A 15,599-nucleotide genomic window follows, 5' to 3' on the forward strand; every position below is an offset into this window, starting at 1 on the left:
GAAGACCACGTGAAGACAGAGGCAGAGATTGGAATGCTGCATGTGTAAACCAAGGAACAGCAAGAACTGCAGACAGCCACCAGAAGCTAGATTCTCCCTCAGAACCTCCAGAAGTAACCAGCCCCGCCACCACCTTAATTTTAGACTTCCAGCCTCGAGAGCCATGGGAGACATTTTTTTAAGCTACCAAGTCTGTTGTTATCTGTTACAACAGCCATAAGAAACTATACAGTAATGTATTTCAGAAAGAAAATCCCTTTTAAAAGGTATTATCATCAACACAATTTATCTTTGGCCATCATACATTTCATACTAAGAATTAGTGAAAGGGGGGCACTTGGCTGGCTCAGTCAATAGAGTGTGCCACTCTTGATATTGGGGTCATGAGTTCGAGCCTCACATTGGGTATAGAGATTACTTAAATAAATATTTTAAAAAAAGAATTAGTGGGGTGCTTGGGAGGCTCAGTGGGTTAAGCGCCCAATTCTTCATTTCAGTTCAGGTCATGATCTCAGGGTTGCAAGACTGAGCCCTGCATTGAGCTCTGCACTGGGCATGGAGTCTGCTTAAGATTCTCTCTCTCCCTCTCTTTCTGGCCTCCCCTCCCCGCGCCCCTCCTCCAGCCGCTCATGTGTGCATTCTTTCTCTCAAAAAAAATAAAATAAAAATAAAAATTAGTGAAAGGGCTTGATCATTTTTAGACTTTTAACAAAAATCAACTTAATTACAAGATCAACCTAGATGAGCCTCTAATTTATAAGATTATCTGAGTCTATTTTGCCTTATGATTAAAATTATATTTACTGAAATGTTTTCTGTAACTTTTCATACAGAAAATGTTTTCTGTAACTTACTGAAATGTACTGTTAACTTTTCAATCAAGAATATTACCTGATCATTTGTAAATTTTTTCAAACACTTTGTCTGCTATTGCTTTCTGAAGAAAATTGATAAAAATAAATAAGTTTCAGTACTATAAAGCTCAGTTTTCTCAAACTTGTACCTGTAAAATGTTTTCAAACTTTTTGAGTGGCCAGCAGTACCAAAGAGGTATCATGAAATAACCGTAAACAATTTCATTTTCCATTATTCAGGCTTACGGAGCAAGTCTTAAACACTTCTCAGTTCTTTACCACTTCCTTGGATTTATTGTATATGTTTAAAACACATATATCTGATGTTTAAAACACAAAAAATCTGATGTGATCTGTGGATCACCACTGTGCCCAAAAGAAAGTCCATAATTTTTACCTGTTCAGTTGTCACTGTGGAGATAGTCTAAACAGTCAATTTTTAGAATTCAAGATATCTCTGATGTTACCACATAAACCTCTGAATGTCCTGACTATTTGGCCACTGAAAAGTCTTGTTCAGGAAGACATAAAAAGTTAGGAAATTAACAACTGCATAGCAACCCAGTTCACAAATAAGCCTAGATATAGGTGGCAGAGGTATGTTAAGTCTATAAATAACATAAGGTAAAATGAAGTAACGAAATTCTAGCAGTTTCTGAGGTACTGTAACAGTAAACAAGCATATGAAAAACATTAAATTCCAGAAAACTGACTTTGATTTCAATGAGTCAGCTATACTCCAACCAGCAAATATATATATTGGAACTAACAAGTATTTCACAATTTCGTATCTTTGAAAAACTCTTTTCCATACATAGAATGTATAATGTCTATTATCTGCGAGCAAGTATTTATGAGCATAAGTGAATTTCCAAACTAAAAACAGAGAGACTAAGGTAATCATAAAAAACTGAATTCTACGTTTCCAAACTAAGCAAAGAAAAGCCCTAATTTTGCTAGGAGACAGTAGGTGAGGAAACGAAAAAAAGAGAGTAAAAGAGAAAAAGTAGAAGAGCTGAGGAAAATGTAGACAGGCTTCATGACTACTTCGATCGCCAATAACAATCCCACCATTAACAACTACAAAAACACAAAACAGAAACATTAGAAGGAGGTAGGGCCAAGTCAAAAGGAAAAGCATACTCAAATTCTTAAAGGACATGGAATAAGCCAAAAGAAACTGAAAAATTTTCCTGAATTCAGAAAATGGTCCTTTAATAGGGGGAAGCCGCTCTTCCTTTTTCTTTTGTAGCTCTGTTTTCCAAGCTTCAGTTAATTTTTGTGCAATGACGTTTCCTGCGCAGAAGACAGCCCAGATGATATTAGTTTGACGAAACATGAAGCCACAAAATCCAAGCAAAGCTGAAGTTTTATGATTTCCATAAAGACACATCAAATAGGCAAAAAGAGTAAAAAACATGGATCCTGCTTCTGTATAATAAAGGAAGTTAAAAAAATAGAGTGTGGGAAATACCGCTAATGTTAACGTTGACAAGATTCTCTGGACACCTGAGGCAGCCTAAGGGGAAGAGAAAACACATGTAAAATTATTTTCACGATAAAACAAATATGCCATTTCTACTGAGCTAACAAAGAGATTAATTAAAAAAAAACTATCTGAATCTTAAGTAAAATTATTCATTATTAATCCTATTTCTAGTTTTACAGAAACACAATATACAACTGTAAGGATGCTTTCTGGTACCTTTTAGTTGTATCAATAGGTTTGGAAGCCATGAAGACAATACATGTGTATGCCAAAGCTTCTATGTCCTGAAATACTTTGAGTCATTCAGCAAACAGTTAAGGAGTTATTGTGTGGAAGACACTGAACTAAATTCTGTAAGGAACATGTTGATGAATGGGACATAGAGCACATGGTTTCATTTCCCTGAACTTAAGTCTTAGGGCCGCCAATGAGCATTCATTTAGCCATCATCATCAATTTCTTATCAATTTCTTTTAAAGATACCCCTTCAAAAGTCTACTTTAGAGAGAATGTAAATATGTATATAGCATTTATACTACTATACCCAATGATCTTACTGTTTCATGATGAACTTACAGGGTTTTTCCTGAAAATAGTGGGCCCAGTCTAAAGTTAAATATCTTATTTTGGCATTTCTCACAGACTATTTCCCATTTTGAAAGCATTCTTATCTCCTGAAATTTTTATCCTCCACAGTATTTAAATCACCAAATCAGACCATGCCATTCTCTTGGTTAAAATTCAAGGCCAAAGTTCAAATCCTTTCCATCACATATAAGGACATTCATGACTTCACCCCTATCTACTTGTCCAGCCTTATACTTTATAATCTTGTGATTCCAAATAGCAATTCTCTCTGCATCTTGTACTTTATACACAACCTTATACTTTATAATCTTGTGATTCCAAATAGCAATTCTCTCTGCATCTTGTTGCTCAACTCCTTTCTACCTTTGTTTATGTTTTTTCTCCTGTCAGGATTCATTCCCCATCCTACAGTCCTGTCTGTTCATCAAGATTCAGCTCAGGTACCACCTTTTCTGTGAAGTCTTACCCAATGCCACCCATACATCTTCCTGCTAGTCAGGCTGCAAAATAAGTGCTCCTCTACTCCTCCTGTGTCCTCATAGCATCTTTTACCTATCTCCCTCTCACAATTTACACTATTGAAATCATTTAAGTTAAAAATAATTATTATAATTACTATTTATTGAGTCCTTACTATTCTATCGGGCATTGTTCTAAGCACCTTCCATTTATTAAGCTCCTGTAGACCTTACAGTCCTGTGATGCAGATTCTGTATTATTCCCATTTAATGGATGAAGACATGGAGTCACTAAGGGTAACCAGCTAAAAGTAACACAACCTGTAAATGGACAGAATTCAAAGCCAGGCAATCCACCTCAAAATTCCTGAGGTAAATACAGGTATTCCTCTGTCTTCCCTAGTGAAGATAAAAATTTGGTAAGAAAAAAAATGCCTTACTTATTTCTGTGGTCTTAGTGCCTAGCACACATAATAAGCACAATAAACATTTACTGAACTCATCTGATTCACAAATATTTACTTTAGGTTTCACAAATAAATAAGTTATTCAAGTATTTAAATATAAATTTATTCTAAAATGGGGGTAGGGGGCTTGCTTTTTATCTTAACAAAATATACACACACACTAAGAGTTGAAGATACTTTTCACCCGATCTCATAAAACCAATTTACCAAAATTGTGGACCTGACTAAATATAAATTTGTAATAAATTATTTTGGAAACATACCTTGTGCCTGGGTTGTACCTTGCGGAAAAGCAAATAGAGTAAATAGAAGTTGCCTACACTGAAAAGAAGATTAACAAATCTGAGCATTCCGATGGAGCAGACAACGTGTTCCGACCATCCAAAGATCCAACTGGCAGGTTTGACCACTCCAACTGACAGCAGGTACAAGCCCGGTAATGTAGTAATCATTGGATCCCACTTAAAAAGAAAAGGCCAACAATGAAACAAGAGCAAGATGAAATACTGACAGGACCGACACAAGGAGGTCAAGCTCAAAAACACATCTGGGAAGTTATTCTGTGACACGCTGGTTAAATAAGTCCTCAGCAGATGAAATGTCTCCTGGAAAGAAAAGTTTTGCTTATATTTTGCCTCTGTACCTGTTTTGTGCAGAGGTATCTGTAACCAGGAGACAACACTAACTTGGTATCAGTTTCCATCTCCAAGACCTACCCTCAGAGACTCTGAAGAGTATTTTGGTGATTAAATTCCAAATGTTCCAGTTTTAAAGTGTGGAAGCATTGGCTGGAACTCTGATGCATCAATTTTGGAGAGAAAGAAGCATTTAAAGAGATCATACCACATGCTCTATGATAGCTAACATGTACTGAGCCAAGAATTGTGCTAAATCCTCTGTATTTAATCCTGCAAAATGTCCTATAGTAGATCCTGCTATAACTGTCATTGTCAGATGAGTAACCTGAAACTCAAAAAATGTCCAAAGTCAGGTAACTAGTAAATAACAGCACAAAGATTTAAAATCAGGTCTTTAACTACAGACTTTTATTTTTAGCCACTATTCTATATTGCTTTCCCAGACGAGTAAGGATAATACATCTACTTTTTTAACTCTATATTTACATAGCCAATCATATATTCAAACATGATGCCACTTCACTGGGTGCCAGTTTATCCAGTTAACAAAAGGTTCTATAAACACCAAGGATGGAATTAATGGAACTTGCCATTTCTTGGTGGCTGAAAATTCCCCCCATTCCCCACGGTATTCCCCACGGTACCCCACAGTGAAGCTCTTGACAAGTGAACTAAAGTGAAGTTTTCTGACATTTCCAAGGGGCAGCCCGTTGCCTCTGATCTAGGGATTGGGGAAGAAAACCTGGGACAGTTATTATCAGCTACTAAGAGGGAAACGTATCGTGTGTCTGGGTTGTACCCTGCGGTAAAGCGAATACATTAATCTCCCAGAACATTACTTCCTAGGACATAGATTGCTTCTATTCATTCATTAAACAAATACTTCAGATCTCAGGGACAGGAACAAGAGATTACCCAGTTCCTATTTCGAAGCTGGAAGGGTAGATCGGTGGGACCAAAGGGATAAGGGTAGAAGAAAGTAGTGCGGGGGGTGGGCGGGCCCTCTCCGGCCCGTCCTAGGGTGGGGACCCCACCTGCGAGAGGGAGAAATGGCCCTCACAGTAGCGCTGCGCCTGCGGCAGGTGGAAGATCTCGTCCATGTAGGGCTCTCGCAGCGCCCGGCTGAAGGCGGAGAAGAGGAGACAGGACACCAAAAAGGTGCAGCTGAGGGCAGCCGAAAAGTAGTAACCCTCGAGCTGCGCCATTCCTGCCCCCATAGCCACAGCCCAAGAACCGAGTCCTGGAAAATCTGTTCCGGGTTCTCGAGCCTGCAAAGTCGAGCTGGAAACTCGGGCTCGAAATGGGCGCGCAAGGCGGGACTGGCCGGACAGGACTGAGCATAGCCGGAAAGCAAAGGATGCTGGGAGAGCGCGGACCCTGAGCTTCCGGAAGGATCCGGTCACTGTTTCCGGAGTGACGAGTTTAGGTAACGGACCGGGCTGTTGGCCTGTCAATCACGTTGCGCAGGGCTCACTGGAGTGGTCAGAGCCACCAGGAGGGGCGGTTCTCTGAGTCCACGGGCGCCGGAGATTGGCGGCTTGACTCTTTGAAACGAAAGCTGCAGCTGCTTAGCCCTCAAGTTGCATTTGGCTTTTTTCTTGCTCGTTCCCATCCCTTACCAGGAGATGGCGCCGCTCCCCCACGTTTGCAATCCCCAAGCCCTGAAAATTTGCACATTTCCCCCCAGTTTTTCTCTCATGCGATCTGAATTGAAACCTGTGATTCCAAGGCATTTGATTTCATCAGATTTGGAGGGTGGAAGGAGAGCGTTGGTTATGGAAGCTAAGATTAAGACTTTCAGATTAAAACTTGAAGGTCCGAGAGGCCCTTCACTGCTGAATGAACTTCTTAATTAGAGGATTTTTTAGGTTAAAAAAGAACTCTTTCAGAATGTGGATACTCTCAAAGGGGATTTAGTTAAATCGGCAATCATAGCGCACCCTGATAACCAGATTGCAGTACTGCATAGGAGTTGGGGAAAGCAATTATTTTAGGATTTGGGGTGTTTTAGATAAGCCTTTTCTGTGCCTGCAAGTTTGATTGTTCTTGTTAATATCTCTGTCACAGTATTTTATTTTTATTACTAAATAATAAGCATTGGCAGTTTGTATCACTTATATTTGTAGTCCCACTGTTAGGAGTTAGTTGGACAAGTAGGTAGTCAGGGCCAGGGTCCCCAAGAAGAAAATATGGAGTCCGGACAGCTAAAATAAAACAGCACTGACATCCTGTTTTGCAGTTTGGACAGGATGGCACTAACATTTTGCTTTGCAGCCTTTGCAGAAATGACTTCTGCAAAACATCCTAAAGTAAGACAATTAACCACAAAGCATTTGTCAGTATCACGGCCAAGGGGCAGTTAAGACCTCAGCCCCCAGATGTCAGGAAAAAAAAAAAAAAAAAAAAAAAAGACCATCAGCGCAGAGCTACTAACCTAACAGGTAGACAGATACGTGACCAAAGCCCTGATTGGCACTACTCAGCACACCCTGATTGCTTAAGAAAGTTCTGCAAAAGAGCTCATAAAAACCCCTAAACTTAGAAACTCTGAAGGCAACTCCCTCAGGCCCGCCTCCCTCTTGGGGAGCTTTATACTATTGCTCAATAAACTTTGCTTTGCTGCCCACCACTCTTCCTCTGGTCTACCTCTTCATTCTTTGAAGCAGCGTGACCAAGAACCCAGGCACCAAGGGACAAAAGTCCTGTAACACCGCAAATGGCTTTCACATACTAAACACTTAAATTGGTGGACTGTTACAGGTTGTGTAGCTTTCACATATTTCTTGTATTAGTAGTTAGGGGCAGGGGGTGAGAAAGTTTTTGAAGACTGCTGAAAATAAATTATATCTTGTAATTTTGCCTTGAGCATAGTTGCAATGTTTCGTAGAAAAATAACTTCTTGGGTAATCTCAGTTAGGTTATTTTTGGTGGGAATGCATCAGAAATGAATCAGGATTTGTTTCGTGTTATAAACCTCAAGGTTCCCAGCTCAGCTTTTTCTCTGGGTCAAAGTTAATTCACACTGTCCCAATTTAGACAAATTAAACTACATCCTTATTCAGTCTTTGCTATTTCCTCATTAATAAAGGGGGCACAAAATGAATAAGAGGTAGGATGGGAACATATTTAAACCACTGGAATAAAATCATGTCAGGATCCTGCTTTGATGCTTAGCTTTGTTTTCCCTCTTATCTCCCATTTTATTATTGAGTCCATAGTATACTTCCCTACTTGAAATCATGCCCAGATGATCCAGTCTTCAAAAAGTTGATATGGTCTATGAGTAGTAGCCCCAGATCCCATGACTTACTTAACCGCGACATATATACTATAGGAGTGGAAATATATTTACGTTCTGCCCCTTTATGTTTCTGTCCACCAAACTGAAAATACAGGTCTTGTTTTTTAAGATATCCACATTGCATAGTAATTGTATTAAAATCTGCTGGAGAGCTTTGTGAAAAAGTTAGATTCCAGGGTACCATCTCAAACCACTGAATAATAATTTTCAGATTTGGAAACCATCAGTGCAAAACATGAATGCTAAGAAATACTATTGGTCCAAAAGAGGTCTTCTGAGAATACTCCACTAGTTTGTTGGTGAATTATTTTTACTATCTACAAATGGATGAAGTGTTGTCACTTACCCACTTTGGGATTACCACATCTCCAGTAACCTATAAATGCTTTTCCAAGGTCTGCCACTACATCAAGACCTAATAAACTAGCTATCTCTGGGGATTTTGATGAAGTAAGTTATATTTTATTACGCTTATCTTTAAAAACTGGATCACCATTCATATTCACCTTGTATTCTCTGTTCAGGATTTCAACCCCAATTTCCCAAAGATACTTATGTTGTGGAAAAGAGTTATCACCTTGAACATCAATTAAGTTCTCTATTTTGTGCTGTCTACTTGAATTATGATATAAAAAGTTAGGCAAAGGGCACCTGGGTAGCTCAGTGGTTAAGCACCTGCCTTCGGCTCAGGTCATGATCCCAGAATCCTGGGATCGAGTCCTGAGTGGGGCTCCCTGCTCAGAGGGGAGTCTGCTTCTCCCTCTCCCTCTGCCCCTGCCCCTGCTGGTGCTCTCTTTCTCTCAAATAAATAAAATCTTTAAAAAAAGTTAGGCAAAAAAATGGGGGCAATCTCTGTTGGAGTTTAAGGATAGGTGGTGTGCACAAGAAATAAACATTTGTTGGTTTAAGCCATTCAGATTTCGCATTTATTACCACCATAAAACTTAGCCCATCCTGATCAATTCTGACATTCCTGATTTGATGAACTCACACAGTACTGTGCGTATGAACTCTGCGTGGAGCACTCACTCCCAGTGAGTTTTCCTAATGATTATAATTCTAATAGTTGAGAAATTTGTCTAAGTACCATCTTACTTTGAAGTGATAGTCCAAGTACCATTCTTCTTATTATTAAATGCTTTTCACTTGCTGCTGAACCAAAACACTGACCACCTGATAGTCATAGTCATGAGATGGCTTACTCAGTTCCAGGTGACAGCACTAGCTTCAGCAGGATACTGCACCTTGGGCCAAGATTATAGATGATGACATTCAAAAAGCAGCTCGAGCTTTTTTAAAAATTATTTTCTTTAAATTCAATTAATTAACATAGTATTATTACTTTCAGATGTAGAGTTCAGTTATTCATCAGTTGCATATTATACCCAGTGGTCATTACATCCTCATTACCCCACATGCCCTTAATGCCCATCACCCATTGACCCCATCTCCTCCCCCCCTTCCCTCCAGCAACCCTCAGTTTGTTTCCTATAATTAACAGTCTCTTAGGGTTTGTCTCCCTCTCTGATTTCATCTTATTTTATTTTTCCCTCCATTCCCCTATGATCCTTTGTTTCATTTCTTAAATTCTACATATGAGTGAAACCATATGATAATTGTCTTTGATTGACTTCTTTTGCTTGGCATAATCCCCTCCAGTTCCATCCATGTCATTGCAAATGGTAAGATTTCATCCTTTTTGATGGCTGAGGAATATTCCATATATATATATATCCCCCATCTTCTTTATTCATTCATCTGTCTATGGACATCTGGGCTCTTTCCATATTTGGCTATTGTGGACATTGCTGCTATAAACATTGGGATACAGGTGCCCCTTCCAATCACAACATTTGTATCCTTTGGATAAATACCTAGTAGTGCAATTGCTGTGTCATAGGGTAGTTCTATTTTTAACTTTTTGAGTAACCTCCATACTGTTTTCTAGAGTGGCTGCACCAGCTTGCATTCCCACCAACAGTAGGAGGGTTCTCCTTTCTCCACATCCTTGCCAAATTTGTTGTTTCCTGACTTGTTAATTTTAGTCTTCTGACTAGTGTGAAGTAGTATCTCATTGTGGTTTTGATTTGTACTTCCCTAATGCCGAGTGATGTTGAACATTTTTTCATGTGTTTGTTGGCCATTTGGATGTCTTCTTTGGAGAAATGTCTATTCATGTCTTCTGACCATTTCTTGACTGGATTATTTATTTTTTGGGTGTTGAGTTTGATAAGTTCTTTATAGATCTTGGATATTAGCCCTTTATCTTTATAGATCTTGGATATTAGCAAATATCTTCTCCCATTCTGTAGGTTGTCTTTTGGTTTTGTCGACTGTTTCCTTTGCTGTGCAAAAGCTTTTTATCTTGATGAAGTCCCAGTAGTTCATTTTTGCTTTTGTTTCCCTTGCCTTTGGAGACGTGTCTAGCAAGAAGTTGCTGTGGGCAACTTGAGCATTGAGGCCAATTTCAACATATTGATGAAAAACATAATTGTTTTATTTACTTATTTTTATTTATTTATTTTCTTTTTTTGAGAGAGAGAGAGTACACAAGCAGGGGGAGGGGCAGAGGAAGAGAATCTTAAGCAGCCTCCACGCCCAGCATGGAGCCCAATGTGAAGCTCAATCTCAATGACCCTGAGATCATGACCTGAGCTGAAATCAAGAGTCAGATGCTTAATCAATTGAGCCACCTAGGCGCCCCCCCAAAATAATTTTCATAATTAACCAATAAATAAATTAATTAAAAAGAAAACATTTTTATATAAATGCATTAGCCAGTATTATAGCTCTTTACTGAAAATATCTTGAAGGTATGATGTAGAGTGACCGATCTTCTTGGTGTGTTGAAGACTTTCCAGTTGTAGCCTTGCAAGTTCCAGGAAATCCTTCAGTTCCAAACAAACAGAGATGGTTGGTCAGTTGGAAAGTTATATACAAAGCAAAGCAAAACTTTCTACATATCCTTTATAACAGTGGTTCTTAAAGTGTGGTCTCTGGACCAGCAGCATTAGCTGCTAGGTCCAGGAACCTATTAAGCAATGCTTGAGACTTACTGAAACAGAAACTCTGGGGGTAGAGCCAAGGAATCTGTGTCTTAAACATTCATTTAAAAATCAATTATTATTTTCTTAAATTCTCAGGTGAACCTGATGCATGTCTAAGTTTGAGAACATTGCAGTCCTCTACATTACCTTTGCTCTTCTGGTCACTTGTGCTGCTTTTTCACCTCTCTAGGATCTTTTCTTTGTATTTTTTCATCACTTTTTTTTTTTTTTCCTCACAGAGAGGAATTTAGCTTATCCAATTCTTCATCTTCAGGCTGAAAAACACAAAGTTCATTGCCAAAAAATATAGAGATTCCTTCCTCCTCAGCAGGTGGAGAAGAGAATTTTAATACTTACAATTTAATATTTTTCTATCATGTATAGTCATACTCAGACACATCTAATTTTTCTTTTAAAAAATCTTTATGTAAAGAGGAACTGTTCTTTTTGGAAAAATGACTAGCTAAATAGTCCTATAGCTATTGCTGCCAGTCAAATGAGAAACATTCCAGGGAAAAGAAACTTCACAAAGGCTTTTGCCTTTACACTATACAAAACTTAAGGAAACCATAAAGTTGAGCTATTATATTGATGAAATCACAGTACCATTAAATCAGCCGAAGTGAAAAAGTTAAAAGGAATACATTAACAATTTATAATTTTACATTTTTAATAAACACGTATGACCTTACTAATTTAAAAATTTCAGAGTTTGGACTGAGATTTATAATACAGTTGTTATTACTGAAAAGACACTTATCCAAGTTAAGGTGAAATATTGAAGAGGTTTTCTGGGGCGCATGGCTGGCTCGGTTGGTGGAGCGTGTGACTCTTGATCTCGGGGTTGTGTATTCGAGCTCCACGTTAGGTGCGGAGATGGCTTAAAGATAAAATCTTAAAAAAATAATAAAAATAAAATAAATTGGAGATCCTGGAGCATTTTTTTAAAAATAAATATTGTAGAGGGTTTCAGTTTGCATGTTTCCCTTTTGGTTTTAGAGGCAGAAGTAGAAGAAGACGTGGGAGCACCCTTATGCTGATCATTTGGTGCCCTGCACCAATTGAGAGTTTGGCATACATTGAAAATATCGTTCTTTAATTATTTGTATGATATTAGTGTAGTGAGAACAGAGATAACTTGAATTTTCATTAATGAAATGTAAAGGCAGAAACCCTCATTTAGACTTGATTTTCACTGCACAAAGCAGAGATGTTGTGGGAGAGTTCCTGGTCTCTGGACCCCCTTCTCCTTTTAAGTTTCCTTTTGGTCTTTTTTTGTTTTGTATTGCTTTTCTGAATGACACAATAAATCATATTAAAGGAATTACAATGATTTAATACAATAAAGTGAAATAGTACATTGTTTATTACTGTCTCAAAGGTTTAGTTTCTGTAACTGCCAGGTTTTGATGACTGATGATACATTTATGCAAAAATGGTTGAAATATATCCACGTATTAAAGAAGTGGTTTTTCAAAAACTTATTTCCACTAGAGGGTGCTGACAACTTCAGCAGAATCAGGACCAATTTATTACCTTTTCTAGACTGATTCCAGTAGGCTTTTAGCTGTGTTTATTGATCAGCACTCAAAATCTGCCTAACAAGACTGCCCACCCAGGTTGGCTGTTTGTAGTTTTTAAAGCTCATTATTTTCGGTATGAGTAGTTCATTACCATTATTTTTTTGTATTGAGGTTCTTTAGCATATGTAGTTTGAGAAACATTCTAAGTAAGTGCAAATTTAACTCAAAAAAAATTAAAAAGATAAAAAAACCTTTGTGGTATGTCCAGAAGATGTATAATGGGACTTACTTTTAACCTAGTAACTTAAGAAATATAATGTAATAAATATCTAAGCATAATGTTTCCTTTTGGCCAACATCATTTAATACAGTATTCACCACTCAATCTAAAATTTGCCCTTTCTGTTATTTTTGAGAATTCAGTGCTCTGTGAGTGAAAGGTTGTTTATCAAGCTAGCCTAAACAAAGGTGGCTTTTGGGTAAATGGCAGATTTTGTGTTTTCTCTCCTGAACATGGGTACTCCGCAGTTGCAGAGAGAGGCTGGTGACAGTTTGGTTTCTCCCCCTCTGCAGCCTCTTGGTCAGATGGTTCATTGCAGTGAAAGCAAAAGCTGACCAAATTTCTTGGAAAGTGGGCGTGTGCTGGCTCCAACGAGGCAGGACCAGCTATCAAATCTGCTTGTAGGTGGAAAGCGCTCTTTTTCTCTGCCGTTGGGTACGTCTCCCGGCCAGCGCCTTTACGCTTGTCCTGCTCCCGAGCAGATGCAGTGATATTCTTACAGTACAGTTGACAAACCTTGTCACCAGCTCTGCGGGCAGAATGTTTTTTTTTAAGTGGAGAGAAACTGAACTATTCCTTCTGGACCTCGAATGCCATGGGTCCTATTATCACTTAAATAGCAATGATGCTGTCAGTCAAAAAGCTAAGTTTTATAAAACTTACATTAATTATTGCAATTTAAAATATGCAGATATAGGATCTTTTTAAAAGAAATAACTTGAAGAAATAAAACAAATTGGTTTTATTGAGATAGAACTTATACACAATAAAATGCACTTTTTTCCTTTTTTAAAAATTTTTTTATTGTTATGTTAATCCCCATACATTACATCATTAGTTTTAGATGTAGTGTTCCATGATTCATTGTTTGTGCATAACACCCAGTGCTCCATGCAGAACGTAAAATGCACTTTTTTTTAAGTGAACAATTCTATGCCTAATCCTTCATAGGTACCAATACAAGTCTCCCAGAGAATCTCTTCATGTGCTAATTAGCCAAACTCAAATAGCTGAATCAAAGATAATTAATATGCTAAATAGTTGGTCAAAATATTTCGATTCAACTTAACCAATTCACAAGCATATCATTTCCCAATCTGATGTAAATATAACAGCTTTCCTAAAATATTATATGCTTTCCTTAATGTAGAATATTCAATTATCATAAATGTGTTTGCACTAATTGCTTGCACAAGTTTGTAATCAACTTACATTCAATGCCACTGACCTAGGCAAGAAGCCCTGGAAATATAATTTCTGTGGAAGGATATTCTTTTTTCAACCTGTTTCTTCATGATTTCACTATTAATGTCTTTTTTTTTTTTTTTTTGACACGTTTTCCATAAGTAAAAGGCCAAGGTTGACAGACATTTTCTGGAAAGATCCGGATAGTAGCTATTTTCAGTGTTCTGGCCATATGGTCTCTGCTTCAACTACTTAACTCTGCTCTTATAGTGTGAAAACAGCCATAGACAGTCCATAAGCACAAAAGCATGGCTGTATTCCAATAAAAATTTATTTACGTAAGCAAGTAATAGGCAGGATTTGACTCACTGATTATAGATTGCCAAGGCCCCCAGTAAACCTAATAGTTTCCAACTTACTTATTAAGATTAAAATGTCAAAACAATTCTGTAATGGGGATATTAGCAATAAATAATCAGGGCAGCATTCAAAAGCCTATATAGCCTATGAGCACCAACAGTATTATTTCAACTAAGATTAACTACTGTTTACAACCTGGGGTAATATAAACACGTATTCTTTCCTCCATCCCAGCCAGAGCTCTATAAATGTGCTACCTTAGGACAGTGAATCTATTGGGAAATAGTTTAAGGCCACCAATAATTCACCAATTCATTAAATCTTCAACTATACTTCTGCATTAGAGAAGAAGCTTATCTAGGTCATTGAATCTCTGAGTATTTCTCACTGAGAAAGAGGGGGCTGTTTTTCTAAAAAACGGAGATTTGGGGACCCCCTCCTGGCTTGTTGGGCTGTAGCAATGCTTCTCTTACTGAGGATTCCTTGTTGAAAGGCACGTTAACTAGGGTCAGGAAAATAGTGAGCCCTGATCAGCTGGTGCTGTCTGAATCCTATGTTTCAAAAGGTGAAACAGCATGTAAAATGAACTTGCAAGTGAAGCAGGTTCTGCAGATCAGGAAGATGTGCATGAAATTTTTTTAAATACTTGCTAAGCGTTATACAGGAGAAGGTTATATGGAAGATCAGGTTTTCAAAGATGGTGACATTGGCTTATTTTACAAAGATTTCAGCAAACACACTTATATAACTCAAATGGGATGGATTTTGGTTGACAAAAATGCTATGACCAGAGACTTGCAGGTCAGTATTTGTTAATTCAGTATTTGTGGTGACTTTGTAGAGCATAACTACCAGGAATAATGAGAATCAACTGTTTATCACTTTAAGCAGAAATATTAAAAGCCACTGCCCAATTAGCTTCTTGTTTTATTCCCTCTGCCATGAGAATGTCAGGACCTAAGTAGGGACTGTTTCTTAAGCCTGAGTTCTGAAATGGGAATGCACAGAGTAGAGTCACAGTAGCCAACCCCCAGCTAGCTACATGCAGTATGAATGAGAAATAAATGTTGCTTGAGGTTGCTGCTGCTTTAAAGCTACCTAATACAGTGTACTTATCATCTTGCCAAAATTATTTATCAGTGAAAAATTATTTATGTAAACACTTGATAACAAGTAACATGTTCTGTGTCTTACACAGTGTCAAACACACAGTAGCCCTCCATAATTATTGAATGAATGAATAAATGGATGAAAAAAATAAAAAAGAACTAGGAGATATCATAGTATATAGTATCACCCACATTTGTTTGGGAAGGATAAAAGTAGTTCAAGTGACTGGGGCTCTTTTTTCCTCCCCATTATGCAGGCATCCACACCTTCTTGTGCAATGCAGGCCACATTCCTAAGAC

The 15,599-nt window shown here is 37.9% G+C and overlaps 1 protein-coding gene across 1 annotated transcript; it reads right to left on the reverse strand.

Annotated features, from left to right (window-relative positions):
* Positions 1–1,203: 1,203 nt before the first annotated feature.
* LOC110580715 (ALG10 alpha-1,2-glucosyltransferase) lies at positions 1,204–5,838 on the reverse strand. The gene is made up of 3 exons (XM_021690386.1): positions 5,529–5,838; positions 4,120–4,317; positions 1,204–2,373 (listed from the first exon to the last, which is right to left on the reverse strand). The coding sequence occupies exons 1-3, from the start codon at positions 5,709–5,711 to the stop codon at positions 1,318–1,320; spliced, it is 1,437 nt and encodes a 478-aa protein (XP_021546061.1). The 5' UTR covers positions 5,712–5,838; the 3' UTR covers positions 1,204–1,317.
* Between the last annotated feature and the right edge of the window lie 9,761 nt (positions 5,839–15,599).

This window comes from Neomonachus schauinslandi, chromosome 5 (genome assembly GCF_002201575.2).
Source record: "Neomonachus schauinslandi chromosome 5, ASM220157v2, whole genome shotgun sequence".
Lineage (NCBI taxonomy): Eukaryota > Metazoa > Chordata > Mammalia > Carnivora > Phocidae > Neomonachus > Neomonachus schauinslandi.

Excerpts from the sequence above, each read along its gene's own strand:
- LOC110580715 (XM_021690386.1), bottom strand. The coding sequence starts at position 5,711 with ATGGGGGCAGGAATGGCGCAGCTCGAGGGTTACTACTTTTCGGCTGCC. Across the intron at positions 4,318-5,528 it reads GCCATTTCTCCCTCTCGCAG|TGGGATCCAATGATTACTAC; the intron begins GTGGGGTCCCCA and ends TTTCTTTTTAAG. Across the intron at positions 2,374-4,119 it reads AGGTACAACCCAGGCACAAG|GCTGCCTCAGGTGTCCAGAG; the intron begins GTATGTTTCCAA and ends TCTTCCCCTTAG.